We start from the raw sequence: 27068 nt of genomic DNA on the forward strand, positions 1-27068 counted from the left end.
AAATATCATTTGGCGCGGAGGGGAAAGGAAGTTCGTTGCCGTGGTTTTCGAGTCGCCACTCACCATTACGAGATGGAAATGTCGCCGGCACCGTTTCCGTGATGCAATGTGATGCGATGTGTTTCATCAAGGTGATGATGTGCTCGTCCCACGCCACCACTGCAGTTTGGGCCAGGCAGCCGGTTATCAGCAAGCGTTCATCACTGATGTGCTAATGAAAACGCACACTGGCCTAAATGGGTTTCCCACAGAATGGCCATTTGTTTAGTCAACAGCATGCCAACATTTCTGTGTACAGAGACACATAAAGTCCACGAGAAATTCACATTTTAACAGCCTCGTGGAAAATGTGCTTGGGATGTTCAGAGGAAAACTGTTACCAGCCCTTCTGGAAAGACCTTCTTTGTTAGGCGCTCTTATGGAGTTCTATGTTCTTTGTTAGGCGCTCTTATGGAGTTCTATGTTCCTTGTTAGGCGCTCTTATGGAGTTCTATGTTCTTTGTTAGGCGCTCTTATGGAGTTCTATGTTCCTTGTTAGGCGCTCTTATGGAGTTCTATGTTCTTTGTTAGGCGCTCTTATGGAGTTCTATGTTCTTTGTTAGGCGCTCTTATAGAGTTCTATGTTCTTTGTTAGGCGCTCTTATAGAGTTCGATGTTCTTTGTTAGGCGCTCTTATAGAGTTCTATGTTCTTTGTTAGGCGCTCTTATAGAGTTCGATGTTCTTTGTTAGGCGCTCTTATAGAGTTCTATGTTCTTTGTTAGGCGCTCTTATAGAGTTCAATGTTCTTTGTTAGGCGCTCTTATGGAGTTCAATGCGAGACCTCACTTTGTATCCGCTCTGCTGAGATTGGCCCTTATTAAAGCTTGAATCCCAGTGATTGGGCTGGAGAGAGAAACTAACGCGACAGTCCAAAGCAGATTTACCCTGTAGCTGCATTGCCCCATTTTTTTAACTTCTTGCTCGCACATGTTTTGGCAAAACAAATCGATGGGCGCACATCTGGCGCACAAGATTCCACACAACCAGTAATAATATGTATGTGTGTGTTGTGTGTTTGTGTGTGTGGTTGGCATGACGCACGGAGCCAGCCGTTCATCATTCTGCTAGTCCTCATGTTTTCATTTCTGCATTTAAGATGTAGCCCTATTAGACAGCCGCATAAAATGACACATCTGGCCGTTTTTATCCTCCTAAAATGCCGGAGCTCGCAAAAGGAATGTTTAACTAGAGACCCAATTAAAATATCTCTAAAATGACATGCAATAGGGATTTTATAGAGTGTGTAATCCCTTTACTGTGCGAACACAAATTTGGAGTACATTAATTTGGAGAAGCTTTCTGAAATGTCCGCAAATGAGACCCGCCGCTTTACGTTGGTTAGCGCTCATACGCTTTTTGAGGTGTACCTTTGAAACAAGCACATTATAGGCTTCAAGGCACTATTCTGTAGCCTGGCGAGCCAGACCCACATTAAAATGTAGGGTCTGGGCACTCACCGTTCGCAGTGCTCAGTCCGAGGGGCGGGATAATCAGTTGTCTTTCAAATTCCCTCTGCACGCAATAGGATATTTGTTTTCAAGTAGCAGAGAATTCAAGCCAAACCGTTGCAACTCTGCCATCAATCATTATGTTAAGCCCACCAAACGACTCTATACACGATTTCAATGCCCTGATTAAGTTTCGATTTCTGGAGCTCACAAGCCAATGGAGAGTTGCTAGACTAGCCCTGGCAGCAAATGTAATTTGCTGCCACTAGGGGCGCGTCTAGATTTCTAGGCTAACTATTCTGAGGAACGGCTCTAAAATCTGTCAGAAGTGTACTTTTGTGTTCTGGCTGATGAGGGAGTTAATTAGCTCAGCGGTAGTGAGTGAGTGTTTAATATTTATGTCCCTGCTGCTATACACAGCGCCAATCCTGTAGTCGCAGTTGCCAAAGTTGGGGTCGGAGAATGGAGGCATGTTTTATGACGAGTCTCACAGCTCTGTGTACCGTGCATAAGAGCAGAGGTTGTTAGATTCACTTCATGCTGCAAAAATGAGTCCACTCTCCATACATCTGTTTTCAGAAGTACAGTGTAATCTGTCATCGATGCATGGAGCACGGACAGAATGTCTTGGTATTATAGGAAAGAAAATGGGGAAAAAAATGCCTTTTGTAGACACTTGAGACCTGATGCTTGACTCAAAGGTCAGCTTCAGCAATTTAATACCAAGAGGATGACAAAGAAAGGACCTAAGGCGTGTAGTCCTATTCTCTGCACAACCTAAAACATGAGCTCTTAGAGATCTGGGTGGAGTGGTGTGTGGTGTCCACCTCCACCCTTCCCACACTGTTTGGGGTGTGCTGCGTCCACCTCCACACACCCCGTCCACACCTGTTTGGGGTGTGCTGCGTCCTTGTTTTTTTGGGATTGGGGTGGACGTGGCGTGGTCAGGGAGAGGGCACAAACCATGCCAGTCATCAGTTCTGTTGTCTGCCAAGACGCCCACCTCTGCTGCCACATTTAGACACAGAGGGAGAGGTCATGTCCCAAAAACACTCAGGCCATGAAAAAGTAGTGTCTTCTCCAGCAGACTGTGAATGAAGGAGCTGCTCTCACATAGCAAGAGGTTACAACCACTAGAGTTGCATAGGCTCTGGGGACCAGGGCATTGTGAGGTCGGGTGTGTAGTTTGCGTGGGTCTACTGTGGTTTTGTACATTACATTTTTTGTTGTTTTGTTTGGACTCTCCAATTGCAGTAGTTCACCGTGTGATGTCAGGGGGTGTATTTGTGCCTGAGGCCAAGTTGTTTGACTTTGTCCTTTCCTCAGGAGTAGAGTAGAGGTGAGGCACTGAGGTGGAATGGCAGCTGATGTAAAACTGTGAAGCGCTCGTATTATGCATGCGCAAGCCTCCCTTTGCTAATCAGAACACTCCGTAGTGCCAGCAGCACAAGCAGCAGTGTGCGTCAACGTTAATCATTGATGTTTCTTATTGTTCTTGTGATTAAAAAGTTACCGTGGTGTACAAACTGGAAAATGCATTGTGCTTTTGAAGTCCCTGTTCCCATGCATGCACACACATATATACACACACACACACACACACATTGCATAAGGGATCTGTGACAAAATGTTTTTGAATACTGATAATGAAGGTCATAACTGCAGTATAATATGACATAATGTTTAGCCCTCGATTATTTCCATACAATCTGAACCAACACACCCCAAATGCAATATAATGTGATGTGTATTTCCCTCTCCTTTATTCCAATAGTACAATCCCAACCATCATGACCTGAATGCAAAAGGTGCCTGGGAGCAGGGCTTCACAGGGAAAGGGGTCGTCATCTCCATCCTTGACGACGGCATTGAGAAGAACCACCCTGACCTCATCCAGAACTATGTGAGCATTGCAACCACCAGAGCCTCTTAATGTCCTGCTGATTTTCCATCACTTGACGACACCAAAGACGTAGATAAAATCAAATTATTCGGTTCTTTTAATTAGCATATTAGAATCCGAGTTTCCAAGACAACCAGCTCCTCATCCTGTTAGAGTTGTATTTCCATGCCATTGGGAAGTCAGTGGGAGTTAATTCCCAGTTGGAATGTTTCTGTGTCTTTTTGCGGTGATGTGTAGGATCCTGATGCCAGTTATGATGTGAATGACGGGGACTCGGACCCCCAGCCAAGATACACACAGCTCAACGACAACAGGTACAGGTCCCTTTTAGTTCTGATCACAGCATTCCCCAAATGTTTAGAAAGAAAGTCCTAGAAATATCTGAATTGCATTACAGCTGAAATTCTCTTTTTAAACTCCTAAAGAACATGGAGTCTGGCTCATCAGGCTCTCTGGCACGGTGTTGCAGTTCTCCACACAGACAGCCATTCTGGAGCTGTTAATAATTACGCGTGTGTGATTCTGCGCCATGCTTTTAATATTGCAGTGATCAGCTTTTCCTCTTGGCCAGTGTCTCTGTGTTGAGTTAAATATCCCCTCAGAAGAGCCCCTTTCCCCGCTCTCTCTCAACACACACACACACACACACACACACACACACACACACACACAGGCTGAGTAGAGCCATGGTACAGCAGTAATGGGTGTTGTGATTCGTCTGATTCAAATAACTACAAAATTAAATGGAACCATGGATCTCCTCATATGAGAAGTGTTGCTCCCCTCCCTCTTTTTGAAGGGAGATGAAGGCTACGCACCACACACACACACGCACACACACTGCAGCTTTTAGTGCAAGTCCAAACCTCCCTCTCTCTCCTCAACAGCCCTAAATTTTTCAGCGCATCCGCTGGGCATTTTTGTATGGCCTACTTAAGGGCGGGTAAATCTGAGGAGGATTACGCTTGTTTAGGAAGAAAGCTGCTTTATTGTTGGAAATGCAGAACAGATTGTATGCGTTAAGGATGATCAGAACCCTGATGGTAAACAGGTCCGAATTAAGAGTGGTGGCTCTGATCCGACACAAGCCGTTGCTGCCTGTGAGGAGGGCTTTGTGTCGCTTCTAAAAGGAAGAGGCCCGTTTCGCTCGGACTCACTTTAATTTTGGATTTTCTCACCAATCTGTTGGAGGGGGGACGCGGGCCAGAAGGCTTTTTATTTCATCTCCAGGCTAACCATGATTAGTAATGACAAGCAGAAAGGCTTAGAAAATGCCGACGACCAGGAATCAAAGGTCCCTCAGCCCCGAATGGTACGACTTTGTAGTCCATGAAGCCAGGGCTGCCCTCTCTTTTTGGTTGGCAAATTGATGAACCCCACAGCCTAGGGACAGGGAGGGTGGCAGAGAAAGAATTAGCAGGAAGAAGAGAGAAAGTGATTGGGGAAGAGAGATAAACTCGGGCTAAAGGCCCATTCACACCAAGAACGATAACGATAACTATAAATAAATATCGTTCTTGTTAATATGAATGACGACGTTCACACAAACTATAACGATAACGACATGAAGAACGATATCGTTGGGGATCACTTTCAGAGCGATTTTCACAACGATAAAATGCTAAAAGCCAATCAGAACCCATCGAATTTTAGCCGTCACATTTATTAACACAAGGAGAGACTTTGTTTATCGTTGTTCAGTGTGAACGCTTTTATCGTTATGGTTATAGTTATCGTTATCGTTATCGTTCTTGGTGTGAAATATAGAAGGCTGGCAAAGGGAGAGGGAGAAAGAGGGAGAGAAAGAGAGGGAGGCAGCACTGAAAGCAGGATGAGAAGAGAGATTTGGAGGTAAAGAAAGCCGCCATGTAACCACCATACTGCTCTGAGAAGAGGCCCCTGTTCACTGCTCGTTCATCCGCTGTGGAGGGGGCTGTAGTTGAAGCGGAGATGCGGCTCATTGGACAGCACCATGCAGAGCCAGACCAGACGCCCGCGCCGCCCGCTCCGTCTAAATGGGAGCAAACAGCACCATCACACACTGCAGTGGGAGGGCCACTGTGTGCACTTGGCCCATTTTAGCAGTTTAGAGTTTATTTTTATTTTTTATATAGGGTGTCTTTTTCCCCTCCCTGCAAGTTATTTTGGATTAAAAAGTAAATACTCAGCAAGATACACCTAAAGTATTAACTTCAGTCTGTTCATCTGCAGCCGAAGCTCTACTGTGATAAGAAAATAATATAGTTATCTTTTCTTCTGGGTTTGATAAGAGGTGTGTGTGTGTGTGTGTGTGTGTGTGTGTGTGTGTGTGTGTGTGCTTTTGGTGTGCTCCTGCACACTAGTGTTTGTGTATGTCTGTACATTTTTGTCTTGTACATTTTTGTCTTGGTGTAACAGAATTGAGCTGAATTCACCCAGAGAATATAAGAAACTCAGTAATACCTCCCACACCAACCTCCTCACCCCCACTGCTTATCTCCTCTCCACCAGCTTGTCTAGGAACCCTTCAAAATGTGTGTGTGGGTCTGTGTGTGTGTGTGGGGGTCTGAGAGTAGGTGACTTTGTCGGAAAGAGTGAGCAGGTGTTTACTTGAGTGCGCGTATGTGTCTGTGAATGTATTTGCATGTATTTGTTTGAGCGTATGTGTGTCTCTGTGAATACACAGCTCTTGTGCTGTGTGTGTCTCTGAGTATGTGTGTGTGTTTTCGTTCTCCATCCATCCGCTATAAACCTGCTGGCAGGCCAGAGCCTGGATAAAGACCCGGCTCAGGGGCTACATAAGCCCATCTCTGTTGGCTGCCCCATAAAGGACTCTTTCTTCCCGGGCACTAGTAAGAGTTTTACCTTAGCAATATGGCCATTCATGTGCTGCTGTTTGCCCAAGGTGATCTCCTATTTACCTGCCCCCTCCCATGTCCCCTGCACGCCTGACGTCCCGCTTGGTTTCAGTGCTCGTTTCCACAGAACAGCAGCTTCTCCTGAGGCGCACAACCCTGACATATCCATCTCTCCCATCCGGCTCGCCATCCGGACGTGAAGAAGCGACGTGTTTACAGACGCGCATCACCCCTGCTATTGGTGTCTTCTCAAATATTTTCTCCGTGCTCCGAGACCAGTCCTCTCTCTGTTCCCTCAGCAAACAGAGCGCAAGTGTTTCAGAATGTCTGAAACATGCAAATGATTTTTTGCTCAAATATCCTCCTGGGAACTGCAACCAGAACTGCAGACAAAGAGGCAACAAGAATGTATTGAAGTGGCGACACACACACAGACACAAACTCACACTATTGAGTTATAACTTCTGATGTTTTTCAACTCCAGGTGATTTACAAGTACAGATACGGATATGCAGTTGTATCTGGTCTACATCACCTGGCAAAAGCTTGTGAGTTACTCCGGATGCAACTTTTTATGCTGCGTTTTCATGGGGAAAGTCTACAGCAGCCAAGCCAAGAGTAGTCCCCCCCCCCCTAATCTGCCCATCCAGCAGAGGCTGGGACTAATCTGCACCATCATTTCAGTCGATAGTGTTAAGTGTAGATGATAAATCATCCCACAGCTTGGGATGGAGAATAAGGACCTCACATTCATCCATCTCAGCTTCTTGAAACCAGCAAGACCTCAATCCTATTGTAATTACTACTGAGAGGAGCTAAGGCACGTCAAGACCCATGCCATCCCCAATTAACCTCCTGATATTAGAAGTTGTGTATTCTCTCGATCTCTCTGGACCCTACTAGGCAAGAGTGGAAAAAAAAAAATCAAACAAGGATGAGATGAGTGGTGTTGCCATGGTCACAATGATAATTGCGGATCATTTGAGCTTGACCCTGCAACCCCGAGGCTGTCTAATAGGCAGGAGACCGGCTGCTTTTGAAGTTGGCTCCGAACAAGTGGAAACTTCCAGAATAATGGCCTTTGATTGGGGTGCTCGGCGAAGCGTGATGAAGCTCAGAGCTCACTCCAGTTGACCTGACTTGACCTTTCACAGCGACCTCATGGGAGGTGAACTACTCCGTGATGATGAGGCCGTGTTCTGTCAAATCCCGTTGTAACCTTGGAACCTCTAAGATGCCACAAATGAAGCAAAGACGTCAAGAGGGCTGATATTATATGCTTATATATAATACGTATTTTACTCATCATTTCACTCTTGGGTTCCTCTCTGCATTCCTAACTTGCCTCCTCGGAATTGCTTGCAGTGTTCCGTGCCCAGCTGGCAGGCTTTGACGGTATGAACAAGCTTATAGCCCCTTTGGGGTGCTGCTGGTCTCTGAAGACAAGATGAGAGGTCCACCCCCACTATTCTATCCTATCGCTGTCAAGTAAGCCTCGGTTCACATTCTTCCACAATCCCCTCCGCTGTGGTAACTACCTCTGAGGGTCTTCCCGTAAGACCGTTTTCCCTTGGTCTTCTTGCTAAGCCTGCCAGGAGACGTGCTAATCCACTTTAAGATGAGCGCTAACTCCCACCGTTCCTAATGTATGGGCGAGGTAGCAAGCAGCACTTCAGCTGCCCATGGCACCCCCTGTTGACGGTCAGGAGGCGGCACGCCAGGGCCTTTGAGCGCTTCATGCTCTACGCCACTAATCCTACTTCTGCCAGCGTCCAGTAAAAGGGCTGCTGAACTCCCCAAGTTCTCAAGGACTTTTAGCAAGATGACTTTTTGCCACTCTCTCCCTTATGACCTTTTGTCCATGCCTCTTGCCCAGGATTTCTGCCGAGGGATTTTGAGCAGAGTACCGAGAGCTCAGGAGTGGTGTTAAACACTGAGTAAAGAGAGAGGGCAGGCTAACCTTTCATCTAGATGTCGAGTTAAACTCTCTTTTAAGGAGAGCTGTCAGGTTAACCTTTCATCCTTCATCTTTTTTTACAACTGTGCTCTTGCTGTTTTTGGTCACGTTTGGACGCTTCTCACTTTTTTCCGCCAGCAACAGCCTCCTCCTTAGTTTGAGCTCCTACATCCCCTTCACAGCTCTTCCTTTTCCATCTTTGAACTCTTTCTTGCCATCTTGCTGCTCTAGTCATTCTCGTCTTTTCCCTGTGCTGCTTCTCCCATGCTGTCTGCACAGATCACCCTACCCATTCCTGTCCTCTCTCCTGTCCCACCTCATGCCGTGCCATCACCGCGGAGACAGAGATGGACCCACCACAGGTTGGCAGGGCGCCTGTCAGGTCACGACGTGACCCGTCACAGGCAGCATTCCGCCAGCGCCGAGCCCCGGCCTGCCACCAGTCAGACATCACCCTGGCACAAGAGTGCCTGCCAACGTGCCACATCAGCAATGACAGGCTCAGCCATCTTCCCCCTAATGAGGGCACTGCCACACTGATGTCTTTATACCCCAACATTGACATAGATGGAAGAGGGCGTTTGGGGGTTTGTTTGTTTGTTTCCATGTTTGACAGGCAGCCCTTGCCAACCGCTGGGATGCATTTTCATATGCACTGTTTATTTTTACGCTAACTGGGCAATTCTTGGATTTATTTGTTTATATAATCAGTTTTCATGGAAATGTGAATTTTGCCATAGTGAGGCCATATGTGTTTCCAGGATTAGAGTTTTGGGTTTCCTGAAGAGACTGCACTTTTTAAGCTGCATGCTGCACGGAGACTTGGAACTTGTCTCCGTGCAGAAGAGGCTTGTCTAAGGGTGTTTCTGTAAGACTGTCACATTTTTTTCCTTGGTCCCATATCAGTGAAACCCATTTCTTGATATTCCTCAGTTAATATTTGCTATGGTTCCCACTCCGCTTCTGTAAACTGTGAGGATCCCTCTGGGCTCCAGCATCCAAGTGTTGCCTTTTAGTCAGTATTATTGCAAAGGACAGATATGTATAGATCATGCCAGTCATACAGATGAATGGAGTGTCTGAACTCATGAACTGTCTGTAGTCTGTGTCTGTAGGGTTCCACCAGTTGCCCATGAATCATTGGAAAAAAAACCTATACTGTATGCACCATATGCATGTTGTCTATCAGTATTTAACCTAGTGTTCTGTCATTTAGATTTTTTTGGTTTCCGTAAATCTGTAGATCCAGACACTGGCTGTTAGCTGTACAGCTTTTTTTGAGCCTGGGCGTTTTGTTTTCAGTTGAGGCATGTACAAGGATGTAGGCCTTAGTCGAGGTCTTGAGATTAGATCTGGCCCTACAGGCAAACACAAATGTTCTTGCTCTCCACAGTGTTATTTGGTTAATTCCTGCTTTAAGTCGTCACTGCCTCCTGATTCTCTTATCAGATCGATCTTTTGTGAAGAAGGCAGTGTGCCTCGCTTCTATGTGTTTAGTGACAACACTTCTCTGTTGTTCTTTGTCCAGCCAAAACAGATGGAGGCTTTGTTTTGAAGATCAAACGTGTCTTCTCTCTCTCTGAATGCTGGCGTGGTGTTTCAGATGTTAAAGGAATAGGTCATAAGAAGAGGAAGTGGTAGATGTCGAGAAGGGCCCCAGGGTGTCGTGGGCATTTTGAGATGCTGAGATCTGTGTTGCCTTTTTTCGTCACAAAGAGAGGATACTCTTGTCTTGATTAAAAAGTATACTGATCCTATTATGTCCATTTTGAACAGGGCATGGTGACCTTCTTGTTGGAGGGATTTCTTATTCTAAGGGCAACCACGACTGACATTTTTGTGTTAAGTGAGATTTTCAAGTGAGGTTTTAAATAAATCCTCTTGATTATTATGCAATATTTGTGTTTGCGCCATTTGTGATTCATGTCTGCCTTCCGAGTCCATGGAATGGCATTGACCTTGAGCTTCCCGATCTGTTGTGAAGGATTGGCAGGTCTGTCTGTGTGATGTGAGTATCGTTTGTTCTGAATGTGAAAACTGTGAGTGTTGGGTTTGTATGTGGCAATGAGACTTGTGCTTCAGCCTGTGTGTGTGTGTGTGTGTGTGTGTGTGTGTGTACAAAGATGCTGGGAGCTCTGGTGTTGATGCTCACTGAAGAGGAAGAGTTAACAGGGCCACAGTCTGTTCCCTTTCTCCTCTGATCACAGTGCCAGGCACCTGTCGAGCGATCTATCACCAAAACACATCCAAGCTTGACGGGTGGCTATTAACGCCATTAATCAACCCTTTTGCCTCTTCCTCTCTCTGGCTCCCTCTCTCTTTCACATAGGCACACACACACACACACACACACACACACACACACACACACACACATACTCCCACAGACACACACACACACATACACACACACACTCCCGCAGACACAGTCACACACACACATACTCCCACAGACACACACATACACACACACACACTCCCAGACGACACACACACACACACACACACACACATACATGCTCCCACAGACACACACACACATACACACACACACTCCCGCAGACGCAGTCACACACACACACACACACACACATACTCGCACTGTCTCTTCGGGTTTGTTGCAATGAGTGAATGATTTGCCATTTTCCACAGTCAATGGTTGCTGAAAACTTCTGAAGTAATTCAGAAAGTTTTTTTTTTTAGAGTGATTGATTCAAAGACGCAATTTAAAAAATGAACAAAAAAATAAAGAGAAATAAATAAGAGTTGAGGGAAGTAGTAAAGCAAGATTTATGCACGCTCACACACACACACACACACACACACACACACACACACACACACACACACACACACACACACACTTCCTTTCCCTGTCCTTTGTTTCCATCCCTTTTTGTCATTTTGTCACAGCCTCTCTTCTCTGCCTGTCTGTAACTCACACTCCCATCTGTCTATCTTTCTGACTACACACACAAGTATGTCCCACACACACAGAAATGAGATGACACGACACACACACACACACACTTTTTGCCTTCAGTGCTGGATCAAATGTCCTACATGCTTCAGCCGAAGCTTATTGTGTCTCACCCACGTTGGCTGCCTGCATGGGTCCTGCTTCTTTTCAAAGCATCTCTTGCACGTACTCACTTTCTATCTACACACACTCACAGACTCTGTCATCTCATATACACACACACACACACACACACACACACACACACACACACTCTATGATGAATAAAATTCTATCTCACTATAAAGGGGCAGATAAAAGGATGAGGTTTCGTGTCCTGCGGCCTCTCCTCTGTGATAAGGGAGCACTGTGGGGGTGTGTGGTGGGGGTGTGTGGTGGTGCTGGGTGGGTGGGGGTGCTGGGTAGCTGTGGGGGTGCTGGGTGGCTGTGGGGGTAGGTGGTGGTGCTGGGTAGCTGTGGGGGGTGTGTGGGGGGGGGTGGTGGTGCTGGTGGTGGTTGGGAAGTCTCTGTACATGTTCCTAGCGCCAGTGTAACCTGAAGAGCCTGGTCATGAGGCCTGGCCTGAGGCCCACAATAAATTGATCTTAATGCTCTTTGCCAAAGCCGTATCTCATTGCAGCTGTAAGCCCCCCAACACACACACACATCCATCACACCCCACTACAAGCCATGGAACAAAGACAAGTGTTGGCAGATCCTAAATGTGTTGCATAATTCTGTCATGCTGTAGCTTCATTAGGGGCCACTTTAAGGTGGTGCGAGTGCTTGTGTGTGTGTGTGTGTGTGTTATGTGTGCTTATGTTGATATGGGTGCTTGTTTGAGCACCTCATTAAGTCAAGCTAATGAAGAAGCCTCCAAAAGGTGCTGTCTTCTTTTTTCAGTCTTGCATTTGCATTCCTTTGCCTGAGACTGCAGGCTGCAGTGGACCACTCTGTTCCTTTATTGATTTAAGCATCATTGCAGATTACAGATCATTAATGGTCGCTGTGTAGTTGACCGGGCAGTTGACCCTTTTTAGTGTACTTAAGAAAGTCAGTGCCAGCCTTGTTGGAGTCACCAGAGCCGTCCCTCAGCTCAGAGCTTGGACCTAATCTCTTTCCCGTGATGCTTGTTAAGGGGGACTTGTGTTGTTGTGTTCCTATGGAGGTCAGTGATATTCACCTTTGACCTCCCGCCGCCGTGGCGACTGACCATGGAGGGATTATCCTTGACTTGGACTGATTCTTTTTTTATGCCGTTTTTTGTCCTGCTTTGAAATCTAGCGGCAGATCGGTGTAAGCATGTCCGCTGACCCATGGGAGGTGAAGTGGAGGCCAGGGGCCGTGGAAGGTGAAGTGGAGGCCAGGGGCCGTAGGGTTGGCTGACCTCCTGCCCACATCTATGTAAGCCTCGTCAGCAGAGCTCTGCAGTCAGGAGCAAGGGGAGGTTATGGGTACAGTGTCCAGTCCCAGGTGGTCTGGATCTGCAGGAGAAGCAAACTGAGCTGGGCTGGGCTGAGCTGGGTCTGAGTGCCAGCGATGATCCCAGAGTGTGCCATGGTGCTGCGTTGGCACTGCAAGGTGGCACTGCCAGGGCCTTACAACAGGTGTGCCCTCGCTCTGCCAACCTGAGCGACAGCTGGCATTGTGTGTGGTGTGGCTTGTTTGTGTGGAGCTGGATGTATTTGTGCGTGCGTGCGTGTGTGCTGTGCAGCGCTGAAGCTCTGAGCTGTATCAGAGCAGCTCAGCCCCGTGTGGCTCAGTGCATCAGGATGAGAAGGGCTTTGTGAATAAATAAATCACATTTACTAGGCGTTACACTTGCACTATGCTCCCTGCATCCCAGTCTCTCTCTCTCTCTCTCTCTTTCTCTTTCTCTTTCTCTTTCTCTTTCTCTCTCTCTTTCTCTCTCTCTCTTTTTCTCTCTCTCTCTCTGAGCTTTCAGTCCTCCTGAATGCAGCATGTGATCCTATTCTCTCTGGTCTTGGCAGCTTCTGTTCTGCTCACACAGGCGAAAAGTCAAGGTCACTCACTCTCTCTGTCTCTATAACTCTCCACCCCCCCCCCCCCCTCTATCTCCCCCTTTCTCTCTCTTTCTGTCTCTATACCTCCCCCCCACCCCCTCTATCTCCCCCTTTTCTCTCTCTCTCCTGATCCCCCTCTGAGTCATGATGGAACTCTCTGGGGGAATACTGTATGTCTACCTGACTGTTCTCCCCTGCTGCACGAGGTGTGTGTGTGTGTGTGTGTGTGTGTGTGTGTGTGTGTGTGTGTATGCATGTGAAATGGAGTTTGTGTGAGAGAGAGAGTTCATGCATGTGAAATGGAGTTTGTGTGAGAGAGAGAGAGTTTGTTTGTGTGTGTGTGTGTGTGTGTGCTTGCTCGTGGAATGGCACAATGCCTGTCCTTTCTGTCCTTGCAGTGTGTTGGTGTGTCTGTGAGTGTGTTTTTTCTGTGTGTGTGTGTGTGTTTATGAGTGTTTGTCCAGTCTGTGTCAGCACTCAACACTGCTATTGTGCTGTAAGCTAAACTGTTTACTTGTGTGTGTGTGTGTGTGTGTTCATAGATGAATTCCTAGAACCCTTTTTGGGCTTTAGACAGATGGAGACGTTGTGTAAATGTTAAGTGGCCAGTGTTCAGCCTAGTGCTGTTGGTCCTGGTTGACAGTCCCTTTCCACCAGAGGGATTTTTGCGGTTCCTCGAACATAATGTTCCTAGAACCCTTTTTTCTTGTGTTCTGACCGGACCAATTTGGGGATTATTAAGTTCCTCTGACCGCAGCTCCTGTAACTCCTTCAGCTCCTACTTCAGGGCATGGTCTTTTCCCTTTTCCGCATAGGAACCCTTAGGTGACCTAGGTCCACGTTGATTGGTCCAACTTATAAGTCATGGCCACTGTCAACCCAAATTGAATGGGCAACCAGTACCTATGGCCACTTGGCCAGTGCGAATGCAATTGGCAAAACCGGTTTTGGGGGAGTGTTAGTTATGGTGCTTTCGGGTTGTCTCGTAAATCCGCCGCCCGAGTTGGAAAGTGTAAATTACCCAGCTTTCTTGCGGCATTTTGGGCAGGCATGCCCACTTTACCTCGGAGTACTTGAGGGTACCCCGAGGTGGACGCATCGACCTATTAACAAACACGGCTGCCCAAAGTTAAGATGAGATGACATGCATTTTTTTTGCATATGTACTGTGTTGGTCATGTTAATGTTGGTGTAATGCTCTTACACACTAGATTACATTGCTGCTTCAATCCGGTCACCAATTCATGCATTGCACGGTCTTGCTCTGCCTGCAGTACAATGTAACAATTTATTTTCAAGCCGTTTAGCTAGAGGCTACATGTAGCACAAAACAATAACAATGACTAGCCTCCTGCTAATGCCCCTTGTGGCTCGAGAGAAAGGCGTTCCTAAAGCCACTCATTCGTACATGTTGTATGGGTGGGTGTACGATGATTTACGAGACTACTGGAAAGCAGCATTAGTAGAACTGTTTTGAAGTGGACTGTTCCTATAACTACGTTCCTGTAACTACTTGGTGGGAAAATGGATGTCTTCCTGGGCAGATCTGTGTGTGTGTGTGTGTGTGTGTGTGTGTGTGTGTGTGTGTGCGTGTGCTGTGGTAATAACCGAATGTGTTTTTTGTTTCTCTCTCTTGGCAGACATGGGACCCGCTGTGCTGGAGAGGTGGCTGCAGTGGCCAATAACGGCATCTGTGGAGTAGGAGTGGCCTACAACGCCCGCATCGGAGGTCAGACACAACACATCCACACACACGCTCACACTCATAGCATAGCACAACACACACATCTACACACACAACACATCACCAGCATGCCTACCACAGCAGCATCTATACACACTCACACTCATAGCTTAGCACAACGCACACATCCACACACACGCTCACACTCAGCATAGCACAACACACACATCCACACACACGCTCACACTCATAGCATAGCACACACTCATAGCATAGCATACACACAGCCATACCAAACACATACCCAACTTATCCACACATCCACATCACTCACTCATTCACTCAGACTCACACACTCACACACACATTGTCTCTCTCTCAAACACACACACAAACACACACCTGCTGTACCCTGTTCTTGAGCAAGTCAGTCCTTGTCCCTGTGGCCTAGAGCAGCGGTCCCCAACCACCGGGCCGCGGCCCAGTACTGGGCCGTGGGACATTCCTAACCGGGCCGTAGCCTACGACATGAGTTTTAAAAAAATGCATGCAAACTAAACTCAATTTAATTCGCAATAATGTCACGTTTTTACATGGCATAGGCCTATATGCAGTTGTTTGATTGCACGCATATTTGCATTTTGCAAGGTCTATTTTCTTACGCCTGTCTGTCCCGCCTTCAACACTTTACATATTGCCTTCAGCGCCAAAAAAGCCTCAGGTCAGCTCACTTCACTTGATCAGTTCTTGGCTTAATGGTATAGTGTCACACGAAGTTAGCTAAACTGCTAGAATGAGCAACAAAAAACAAGCATCTTTAGCAGGTCACTGGTCAGAGTGTTCGAGAGCTGCTGCAGAGATTTCTTACAGAAAAAAAGTCACAGCTGCACATTTTAGTGATGAGGACTAGGTGCCAAAACTCGCTTACCTGTGTGGCATATTCGGGTTGCTTAATTACCTCAACCTGTCACTACAGGGGAGAATGACGACGTCTTTAAACTGGCAGATAAAGTCGCTGCATTTAAAGCCAAGCTTGATTTGTGGGGACGAATGGGGACGGGTGTATTTGATATGTTCCAAACAGTAGTGGGGGTTTTGGGAGAGACTGAGGCAGGGCCCTTTCTCTGCAGCTGGTGCGCCATCACCTTGTTGTGCTTTCAAATGAGTTTGAGCGTTAGGCTACTTTCCATCCTCCAAAGATCCACAGCAAACCAATGAGTGGGTCCAAACCATTTGTCAATATCCCTAATAGTCATAACTTGTCAGCTTAGAGGAAGAGCAGTTGATCAAATTGCAAATGACGGTGAGTGTGTATGAGGAAACCTCTCTGGCGGTTTTTGGATCAAAACCAAAGCAGAATATCCCGAGATAGCCGTAAAAGCACTGAAAACGTTGCTACCATTTCCCACCTCAGATCTATGCGAGGCCGGGTTTTCTGCAATGACTGCAACTAAGACCAAATTGCAATCGACTGGACATTTCAAACACACTGAGGTTGTCACTGTCTTCCATCACCCCCTGATGGAACCTTCTTGTTGCAGGGAAACAAGCACAGGGCTCCCACTGATTATATTCGTAATGCACGTTTAGTTCCATTTGTTCCCATATTTTGTGAAGCATGTTCACACTTGATAGATGTAGCTTCAAGTTGTTCAATTTTCATAGTTCATATTGTTCAATTTTCACTTCTTCAAGTTCACGTTTTTCACATTTTTAAGAGTTTGTTACCTTCACTGTTAACTGGAGCTAGTTCTTTTCAAGTAATGCATGCACAACACATATGGAACATGGAACCCCAGACCTCCGGTCTGTGAAAAAAAAATGGGAATCAAACCGGTCCATGGTACATAAAAGGTTGGGGACCCCTGGCCTAGAGGATGGTACATCCTGTCTGAGACCGGTCACGATTCCCAGCATCCTCTCCTCTCCTCATCTCTCTTCGCCTCGGTGTAGAGACACACACACACACACACACACACACACACACACACACCTCCCCTTGTCTGAGCTGCTGCCTGGGTCGACTAATCCGATTCCATCAGAGCATGAGAGTCTGATTCATCCTGCTGCCTACAGTGTTGGTGGTGGGCAGCTCTGTCCACTCTGGTGGCCTCTACTCAGAGCACACTGCCCTCCATCTCAGTCCTGTCCTGTCCTGTCCTGTCCTTTCCGATGTTCCATCACTGCCCTCCATCTCAGTCCTGTCCTGTCCTGTCCGATGTTCCATCACTGCCCTCCATCTCAGTCCTGTCCTGTCCTGTCCGATGTTCCATCAATGCCCTCCATCTCAGTCCTGTCCTGTCCTGTCCGATGTTCCATCACTGCCCTCCATCTCAGTCCTGTCCTGTCCTGTCCGTTACATCACTGCCCTCCATCTCAGTCCTGTCCTGTCCTGTCCGATGTAACCATCACTGCATTCTCTAATTCTGACTTAACAGGATGATGGGAAACCGCATCAGAGAGTGATGCATTGTTTGCTGACTGTATACAGTATGACAGGAAAGATGCGTCCATACATATCACTGCTGGAAGGGGTGGGGGTATTTTTTTTTGTCATAAATCAGTGGTAAGCTTTTGAGTATATATAGTATAAGTATATATACTCTTTTGATCCCGTGAGGGAAATTTGGTCTCTGCATTTAACCCAATCCATGAATTAGTGAAACACACTCAGTACACAGTGAACACACAGTGAAGTGAAGCACACACTAATTCCGGTGCAGTGAGCTGCCTGCAACAACAGCGGCGCTCGGGGAGCAGTGAGGGGTTAGGTGCCTTGCTCAAGGGCACTTCAGCCATGCCTACTGGTCAGGGTTCGAACCGGCAACCCTCTGGTTATAGGTCCGAAGCGCTAACCAGTAGGCCACGGCAACCACTTTTAGTGTCTGTATCAAATGTCCATTTGTCCCTCTACACTACTGCCCAGAGGTGGTCTGGTCATTCTCCACCACCTCAGCCAGGGTAATGTGAAACCATGAAAAAAGTTTCAAAAGAAAGAAAAGAGAAGAACGTGTGTGTTTCATAACGTGTGTGTGTGTGATGAGAGGCTCTTGATCATTTTTAATGAGCAAGCTGTTTTTCTGTTTTAATATGTGCATGAGCTGCATTGAAGCTAAGCGGACCAGGCATGGCATGATCCACCACTGCCTCCAACTGAATTTTGATCAAAGTGGACGTTGTTGACATGCTCGTGTTTGATGCTTGCTGCTGGAGCCACTTGCTTTCTTTGGTTATGTACAAACAAACGAAAACACATACACACACACCAAACACACACACACACACTCACACCAAACACACACACACACACACACACACACACAGACACACGTTCACACACAAACCCGTACACACACAAACCCGTACACACACAAACCCGTACACACACAAACCCGCACACACACATACACACGTACACACACACGTACACAGACACACACATGTACACACACTCACACGTACACACACACACGTGTGTACACACACACACACACACACACACACACACACACACACTGTACATGTCTCTGGCTTCCTCGGTTCTCTTGCTCCCTCGATTTGGGCCTGTGGATACGCTTTATGTAGTCCTCTTCTGCCCCCAATGGAGCAAAATCCTGTGTGTGTGTGTGTGTGTGTGTGTGTGTGCGCGCGTGTGTGTGAATGTGAATCAGACAGAGAAAGTATGTATTTGTCCACTCGTTAGGTCTTTACATATTGAAGGTGTTTGCGTGCTGACCATTTATCTCACTCATGTCATACTTATTTCTTTCTCACTTTTTTGCTCTCGCTCTCTCACTCTCACACTCACACACACACACACACACACACACACACACACACACACACACACATAAAGTCACACGTGAGGGAAGGAGAGAGCGACATTAGAGAGAGACTGCATTCAGGTGTATGTCTGTCTGAGCTCAGGCTCTTTGTGCTGGTGTGTGTGTGAAGTATTAGAGTAAGCGTGAGTGTGTGTTTGAATCAGTGTATGTTGAGTCTATCAGTATGGTGTTTGTGTTTCTGTGTGTAATGAGTGTGTGTGAGTGTGTGAGTGAGACCGGGCCATCGGTGTGAGCATGTGTAATCTCTTTAATTACCGCCACTGCCTTTCATTGCATTTTTCATCTCATTACCTCTCAGCCGCCCCCCAGCCACACACACACACACACACACACACACACACACACACATAGTGTGCTTCAGCCCTGAACCTCAAGAGGTGACATCCTGTCTGCCCTCAACTCCTCTCTCTCTCTCTCTACTACTTCTACTGGAAAACATTTGGATCCAGCAACCAGATTTTCTTTTTCAGATTCCATTCATATGTGATGTATAGTCAGAAGCACACACACACACACACTTCCTTGTTGAAATCTACAAATGCTGACATATTCTTAATCCTCTGTAATGTACTTCAGTCCCGCGTCTGCTTTCTTCTCTTGTTTCCCTCCTAAACTTTTTCAAACTTTTTTTGGCAGCTCTCTGCCTCCCCATCTCTCTTTGCACTCTCTCTCTGCCTCCCCCATCTCTCTCTCTCTCTCTCTCTCTCTCTCTCTCTCAGGTCCCAGAGTCACCCTTTGTTAATAATGGCTCAGTTTAATTTAACAATGTAGGGAGAGTCTGCAACAAAGTTTAGTTTTGGTAGGGACTTTATTCTATAACAGCCAAGCTGGCAAACAAAAGGAATTTACAGGGAAAAAAGCACAAATGCAAACAATGGCCGCTGAAGTCCCATGCAGTCCCTTTCATGTGGTCTGAGTGGACAGGCCCTACATGCTAGCACACCTCATCAGATTGGCATAAGAAAGGGAAGGCCAGTTAGAAGAAGGAAACCGGACCCAGGCCAGGAGGAAACGCATGCGAGCCCCTATGGCCGTGACTCCACCTGCGTTCCTTTTTGGGTCACGCCGTTCTCTCTTTTGAAGTGTTTTTGTCGGGCACCGAGCGCGTCCTACATTCCCAGCCCTCTCTCTTTCTCGCTGCCCTGCAGAGGGTCCAGCGTTTGCAGCTGGCAATCGGAACGCGGCTGGCCCCCCCTCTCCGCTCCGGTTGGCCCGCCCCGCCTGCCCGCGTGCTGTCAGGTGTGCCGATGCAGAACAAAAGCAGACGTCCGTAAGCTGATTTCCCCTCCGTAATGAGGTCTCTCCCGCTCCCTCCAAAGCTTTATAGGAACCTGGGTGGGGCTAGTTAAAGCACGGAACCGGCCAAATAACGCAACAGCAACGTAAATACTGAAGGACTACAATGAGCCAATGTTTGTTCCAGATGCCTTCACCCTAAGGCACCTGCTAGAGACAAGGGGTACAGTACGTCATGTTTTGTCATTTTGACTTTCACAGGGGTACTAGCAGAACTCTGTCCTGCAAGGTAGTAACTCTGGCACCAAAGCACTATAAAACTATGTGCCATCGTACTGGCCGGTAGACACTTGTGCGATGTGACAGAATGACCAAATAAGCCATCCGGTGTGTGAAATGAAATGAAGCTGGCAAGCTGCAGAGCAGAGTGTGTGTGTTGGGTTTGTTTTGCGCTGAAGAGCTTTGCTGGGCTGCTCAGCAGCTGCACTTGGCCTCCCAGAGGGACCAAACTTTCTGAATCAATTCTTGGGCCCTGCCAGGAAAAGCCCTTCAGTGATGTGTGACTGTTTGGCTGTGTGTCTGTTTGTGTGTGTGTGTCTGTGTCTGTGTCTGTGTTTGTTTTGTGTGTGTGTGTGTGTGTGTGTGTGTGTGTGTGTGTATATACGTACACACTATGAGACAAGCTAACAATGAGCAGCAGCAGTAGTGGTGATCTAGAGGAGGCGTCCATGCAGTATAGCCTGACTAGCACCACCACTTCTCAATGAGACGTGGTCTGGGAACCAAACGTTCATTTTCTCGTATTTGAAAAAAATGCCCAGATCCATTTATTGGGTGCCACGGATGTCTATCAAATGCGTCTGTGCATAGCTCATCATCGTTTTGCTTTCCCCCCTGTTCTGTGATTGGTTCCCTATCTCAGGCGAAAATTTGCTCCATGGTCTCCAGGCTGCCTTAGAGTCAGAGCAGAGAGGGAGGGGTCAGAGCCTTGAGGGAGGGGTCAGAGCAGAGAGGGAGGAGTCAGGACAGAGAGGGAGGGGTCAGAACAGAGAGGGAGGAGTCAGAGCCATGAGGGAGGGGTCAGAGCAGAGGCCTTAAAGGGGACCTGCAGCTCAGCACAGCTCCCTGTCCGAGCCCAGTCCAGACGCTCAGGGGTCGGGCTCAGGGGTCAGTGGAGGTCAAGGGCTGAGGGCTGCTCCAGTCAGCCTTCATACAGCACCAGAGTCAGTATTCAGCATTCAGGAGGTGCTTTTGAGCTCTCCCAAAGCCCCCCCCCCCCAAGCAAGTATTAGCAGCTTAGTTTGGTTAGCCGCTAACTCTGCCATTCTGACAAATGCAAAATCCTGTGAACTAAAAGTGTTTTGAAGAATATGAATTTTGCTTTAGACTATAGACAAATAGCTTTTGACTATTTGTTATCAGCTGAGTTTTCCTGATGAGGCTGTGCCTGCTATGGAACATCAAGGCAAGGAGGTAGCAAGTGGTGCTTAGTGGTCCCCAAGAAGTCTGTAGATGCTTTTTGTACTGCGTTGCTGTTGTCAGCTGTTTTGACAGGTAGAGCAAAGCTGAACAGCACAAAGATGGTAAGACTGAAATTAGCAGGACTGTTGGCAGTGATTTGTTTCAGTGTTTTCTATATATATATAATTGTGCAAGAGCTCATAAATAATCATGGCTGTGGATGTGCCAGGTTTAGCTGAAGGCGCGTTTTCATCGCCAGTCCCAGGAGAGAGTGCTCTGTCGTCTTCAGCTGAATCGCAGAAACTTTTCACAGTCCAATTTTCGGTTGTTATTGCTGAGCTACAGCAGTTAGCAGGTAGTGATTCTGCATGGTAGTGATTGATGCTGATGAGCCTCAGTGCTTGCAGCAAGAACACTTTGTCGACTGTGTTGCGAGGGGTGTGTGTTTGTACTCGAGTGCTGAAAGAATTTCCACTCTGCTGAGCTTCGCTTTGCCTTCTGAGTAAGTTGTGTGGTGCAAGTTGTGAGTGAGAGTGAGGTTTTGTGTGTGTGTTTGTGTGTGTGTGTGTGTGTGTGTGTGTGTGTGTGTGTGTGTGTCTTTGTCTTTGGTGTGTTTCTGTGTGCTGTGGAATGAAAGTTCAAGTTCTGATGAACTTGAACAGCATTGCCGGGAGAACACTTTGCTCACTTTGTGGCCTGTAAGTTGTGTAAGAGTGTCAAGAGTCTTGTATTTGTGTGTCTCGTGTGTCTTTGTATTTGTGTGTGTGTGTGTATGTGTGTGTGTGTGTGTGTGCTAGAGTGGAGTGTTAGCTGGCTGCCTCCTGTTGGAGTGGAGTTGGCTGACGTGCTGTCTGTCTATCTGTCGGTCGGTCAGTTGGTCAGTAGATCGGTCGGCGGGCTTAAGTGGCGAAGACAGGCAGTCACGCTTCTGCCCCTCCGGCCGCTGGTCCTAATCCAAACACAATGGCTGCCAAGCATCCGCCCTCCGTCAAGGCGCACTGTCAGCCGCACAGCTGCTAATCATTTTTCACTGCCACACTTATCCAAACGGGTGGTCTCTCTTTCTCTCTCTCTCTCTCTCTCTCTCCTCTCTCTCTCCCCCCCCTCTCCCTTTCCCTCTCCCTCGCTCTCTATCTCTCTGTCTCTCTCGCCACTCTTCCTTCTATTGCTCTCTTTCTCTGTCTCTCGTTCCTACGCTTCTCCGGAAAAGGGTAATTTTTACTGAAGGATAAACAATTTCCTTCTGTTTCCTGTGTATCGGTCTAGTGATTTAACATTGTGTGTTTGGCACTGTGCTTTCATTCTTTGCTTTTATTTATTGATTTTGGTGTGCGGCCTCAATTAGTCCAGACTGATGAGGGCTTTAAGCACAGGCAAAATTTGTCTGATGTAGGAGGCTGTATGTATGTATGGCTGTATGTGTGGCTGTATGGCTTCCTCTCTCCATGGACGGCTCCGTGGGCAGTCCTGCGGCCCCTGGCCTGGTGGCAGGACGTGGCGGGCCACAGATGAAAGGGCCCTGGGTTCTGTTTATCTGCCCCGTCCCCATATGTGGGCGCCTCTCACCCATGAGAAGCACAAATAGCCTCTCCCCTCGCCCATGAGAAGCACAAATAGCCTCTCCCCTCGCCCATGAGAAGTCGTGGCTGCAGCAGCAGAGGAGGTGAAACGGTTTTGAAGATGCAAGATGGCATCCCTCCGTGTCTCTGCCCCCACTGAGGAGGGGTTGCATCTAAAAAGCACCCTGAGACACAAACACACACACACACACACACACACACACACACACACACACACACATGCTTTGAGAAAAACATTTTTGCCAGTTTGATCCAAAATCAATGGAGGACTTCAGATAGGAAATTTACATTTTTTTCCCTCTCCGAGCTTATGCTTTGACATGCGCTCGCCGTAATCTTTGTCTTTCAAAAGAGAGACGCTACAAGAGAAAAAGAGAGGCCTTACAAGAGAAAGAAAGAGAGACAGAGAGGCGAGATTGACAGGAGGGAGGATAAGAACAAGAAAAGGTAAAAGACAGAGATGGGAGGCGCGGAGATTTTCCGAGCGCCTGTCCTCATCGTTCCAAAGATGTATTTTTTTTTTTAGAGATATGCCCGCGGAGGCGAGAGGAATGTTTGCATCAGTCACCTCCCTGTGAACTCCAAAAACTCAATCTGTTCTCTCTCCTTAGCACATCTTTAATTATATATGCAGTGCCACAGTGCCACCACTGGCTCTGTGCAGCGCATCCTTTCTTCTTTACCAAGTCAAAAGCTTTGATGCCCCCCCCCCCCCCCACAAGCGTTCATTGGGCTGTCAATAGCTGCTTATACGCGTTTAGAAGTTACCCAGCAGGAACTTTGAAGGATTGCCAGCCTTTTGTCAGCCTCAGACCATCACTGTTCCACTTGCCACTGGATTGGAAAATGTAGCATTGAGGTCAACAGAATGTACAGCACATATGAAATACAGTTTTGTACTTCTGAACAGGTTTAAAATGTGTGTTTTAACTTTGGTCCTCCTTTTGGGCCAACATTTCTTTGGCAAAATGATGTCAAACATTCCTAACCGTGTGTGTCTGTGTGTGTGTCTGTGTGTGTGTCTGTGTCTGTGTCTGTGTGTGTGTGTGTGTGTGTCTGTGTCTGTGTCTGTGTCTGTGTCTGTCTGTGTGTGTGTATAGGCGTGCGTATGCTGGACGGCGAGGTGACTGACCTGGTGGAGGCCCACTCTCTGAGTCTCAACCCACAGCACATCCACATCTACAGCGCCAGCTGGGGCCCCGAGGACGACGGCAAGACCGTGGACGGCCCGGCCAAGCAAGCCAAGGAGGCCTTCCTGCGTGGCGTCACCGAGGTAACCAAGGCTACCAGTTCACCACCCTACTGCCCACGTCCCCCGCTGTGTGCTCACTCTCCGACATCTGTTACAAGAGCATCTAATTTATTACCTGCAGCCAAGATGGTAAATTGGGGTTTTTCATAATGGCCCAATGTTGAGTGTAACACAGGGAAAAGATGGATTTACCTGAACCTGAGAGACATCCTCTCTTAATTTGTTTTCTATCTTGTAAGTATGGATTAAGTGTTCCACTGAGTGAGGCTGATAATATTGCTGTTAATTCGGCAGACAGGCACAGAATGACGAGGTTAGATAAGGAGAGTAGTTGCGGTCATCCCCGGCTCCGTTGATCATTTTGCTGAGTTCCCATGTGACTAATGGTCCAGCCTGTGGGTGGTGAAGAGGCACCTACGTGCAGCGAGTGCCCAAAACCCAGACCTCTCTCGTCCGCCATCAATCGGCCAGCGTGGCGCCTCAGTGCCAGCTCTCTGCTCGTAATGAACTGAGCTTAATAGAATCTAAACCCCTAGTGTCACGCTCGTGCTTTCTCTCTCGCTCTCATAGTCCATCATTGAGAAACACACACACACTCGCACACACACTCACTCGCTCAGGACTCTGTGCGGAGAGGCATACACACACACACACACACACACACCGCGTAACTCCCAGAGGAAGTGTGTGTCACTAACACAGTAGGGTCGTAACGTGGCTATTTGATTTGGAGCGTGTTTGTCGCTCGGCCTCTATTTCTCACTGGTCTGTGAGACTCGAGTGCCGAGCCATTACTGCGCAGAGTTCCTTTGATTTATATGTCACATTAAAGCTGTGTTGCCGCCCTGGAGTTTTCAATGCTGGTTTAGAGAAAAGTGAGACACATTAATTTTTTTTTTCCGGCGGAATGGGCTGTATTAGGAGTCCTAATGTCTTATTAGCACAAGGGGCTTTTGAAAGCCAACTGACGTCACCTAGTAAAGACGGAGAGAGAGAGAGAGAGAGAGAGAGACAGAGAGAGAGAGATGAATGAAAATCAGAAAAAGCCTTTGTCCACGTTACTCCACCGTTTTCACCATTTCCAGTGTCGGCAGCTTCTCGCTAAGCCTGTATTTGCAGCACTTTTCAAGTCTGCAGCGAAACACAGAGCCCCTACTAAAAGCAAAGCACCACAAGCTGGTGTCAAGAGCGGCCACGTTCATCCCGACAGTAAAACCATCAGACGGGAAACATGAAGGGGCCGTGGGGGCTGAGAGGCCTGGTCAGCGCTGCCGCTGCGTCGCTAGCGCTTAGCCGCTCCTGTTTGGGTTTATCCACTAATGAAGCAGATTAAGGCCCACGCGTCGCGCCCAGCCCTGCCCCACCCTGTTGAGCTCTAACCGTGCCATCGGTCATCATCCGCCGCCTTTGTGTTGGCAAGCCGCCAGCCTCGGTCGTGGATCTGCCCACGGAGAACAAACAACCAGCGCCTGAGTCGCCCCGACCTTGGGCTTTTGTGCGTCCTCTTGTAGGTATTGTTCTTTAGGGCCACGTTGTTGTGCTGGGGGTGATTATCAAGGGCTTGGGCTATTACAGGAGGCTGCCATTAGGGCTTTGTGTGCTTGTGCTTGCACTGGGCGTTTTACATCTGCGAGGCTTCATTAGTGGGAGAGGCAGCCTCCCAGGCACACACACACACACACACACACACACACACACACAATAGACTAGCTCCGTTTTTCTTTTATCCGCAATATCAATGTCCATCTGCATGATTAATGAGCCGCCCATTGATCGGCCGTCACCGCATCTTAGATCCTGCGCAATCACGCACGTACACAACACTGACCACACTAATGTAATCCTACTCTCACACACACAATCAAATAAATGTTCTTTTCAGACACACCCATTACTACTGAATGCACTTCAGTAGTACATGTAGAACAGGCAGGTGTGTGTTCCGGATGAGAAGAAGGAGGTGTACAGTATATGCGCCAGACTTGTTCATCTCTGTAGATCAAGTGACCCATGTAATTGTTAGCTTTCGTGTGCTCACAGCATTGTGTTGAGCTTTCTGTGTGCAGCGAGTTTAATTGCTTTTTATGGCTTCTGCTTTGTGTACCATGAAGAGCATTATCTGTGACATAAAGACAGGGCAGAATGTTTACACACAACACATAGTGTACTTCTGCAAGTGTATAGAAATACACACTGAAAGAGTTAGTGAGTTAGTGTGACTGAGTGCGTGTGTGAGTGAATGTGTGTGTGTGTGTGTGTGTGTGTGTGTACAGAAATAGTGCGCAATCCTACACGCATTCACCATCTCCCCCGAGGCCTACAGGGGCTATTATGTCTCATGGAGTAGCTGTCTTACGCACAGCAGACTAGCCTGTTCTTCACTGACCTCACAGTAACATTAGGGGAGCCTTATACTGTACGTTACATGTATACAGAATGCCAAGAGAAAATTATATCTTATTTGAGCAAGTGTGATGGGAGAAGCCTTTTTGGAAATGTAAGTTGGTGGAAACTAGTGGAGCTTGGTTCCCCATGAGTGGCTGAGCAGAATTATTTTAAACTGTGCGCGAAACACTCAGGTCTCATTATTATGTTTTTTCTAGTTAGAGGGAGAACTGAATCCATTTCCCAACTCACTGGAGATCACCGTTCCCGTGTTTAGAATAGAAGTGGGGGAGGCTGCCCTTTGTGCACACGTAGCCTGGAGAGGTCTGGAGAGGGGGCGCAGAGGGGCATGTAGTTTAATTTGGACACCAGCGCCCTAATCCCTTCAGTCTGGTGTGGGGTTTGGCAGCCAGCTGCGCACATCTGGAGGCACATCTGCTGCCCCCCCCCCCTGCAG

General features: G+C 47.6%; 1 protein-coding gene across 1 annotated transcript in view; it reads left to right on the top strand.

The window, feature by feature from the left end:
* The window catches only part of furina (furin (paired basic amino acid cleaving enzyme) a), a 123177-nt gene that overhangs the window by 68925 nt on the left and 27184 nt on the right, over positions 1–27068 (top strand). The window contains 4 exon segments of the mRNA XM_048262181.1: positions 3263–3391; positions 3629–3705; positions 14809–14897; positions 24075–24247. Of these exon segments, the coding sequence (XP_048118138.1) occupies positions 3263–3391; positions 3629–3705; positions 14809–14897; positions 24075–24247 (468 nt within the window).

Source organism: Alosa alosa, chromosome 14 (genome assembly GCF_017589495.1).
Source record: "Alosa alosa isolate M-15738 ecotype Scorff River chromosome 14, AALO_Geno_1.1, whole genome shotgun sequence".
Lineage (NCBI taxonomy): Eukaryota > Metazoa > Chordata > Actinopteri > Clupeiformes > Clupeidae > Alosa > Alosa alosa.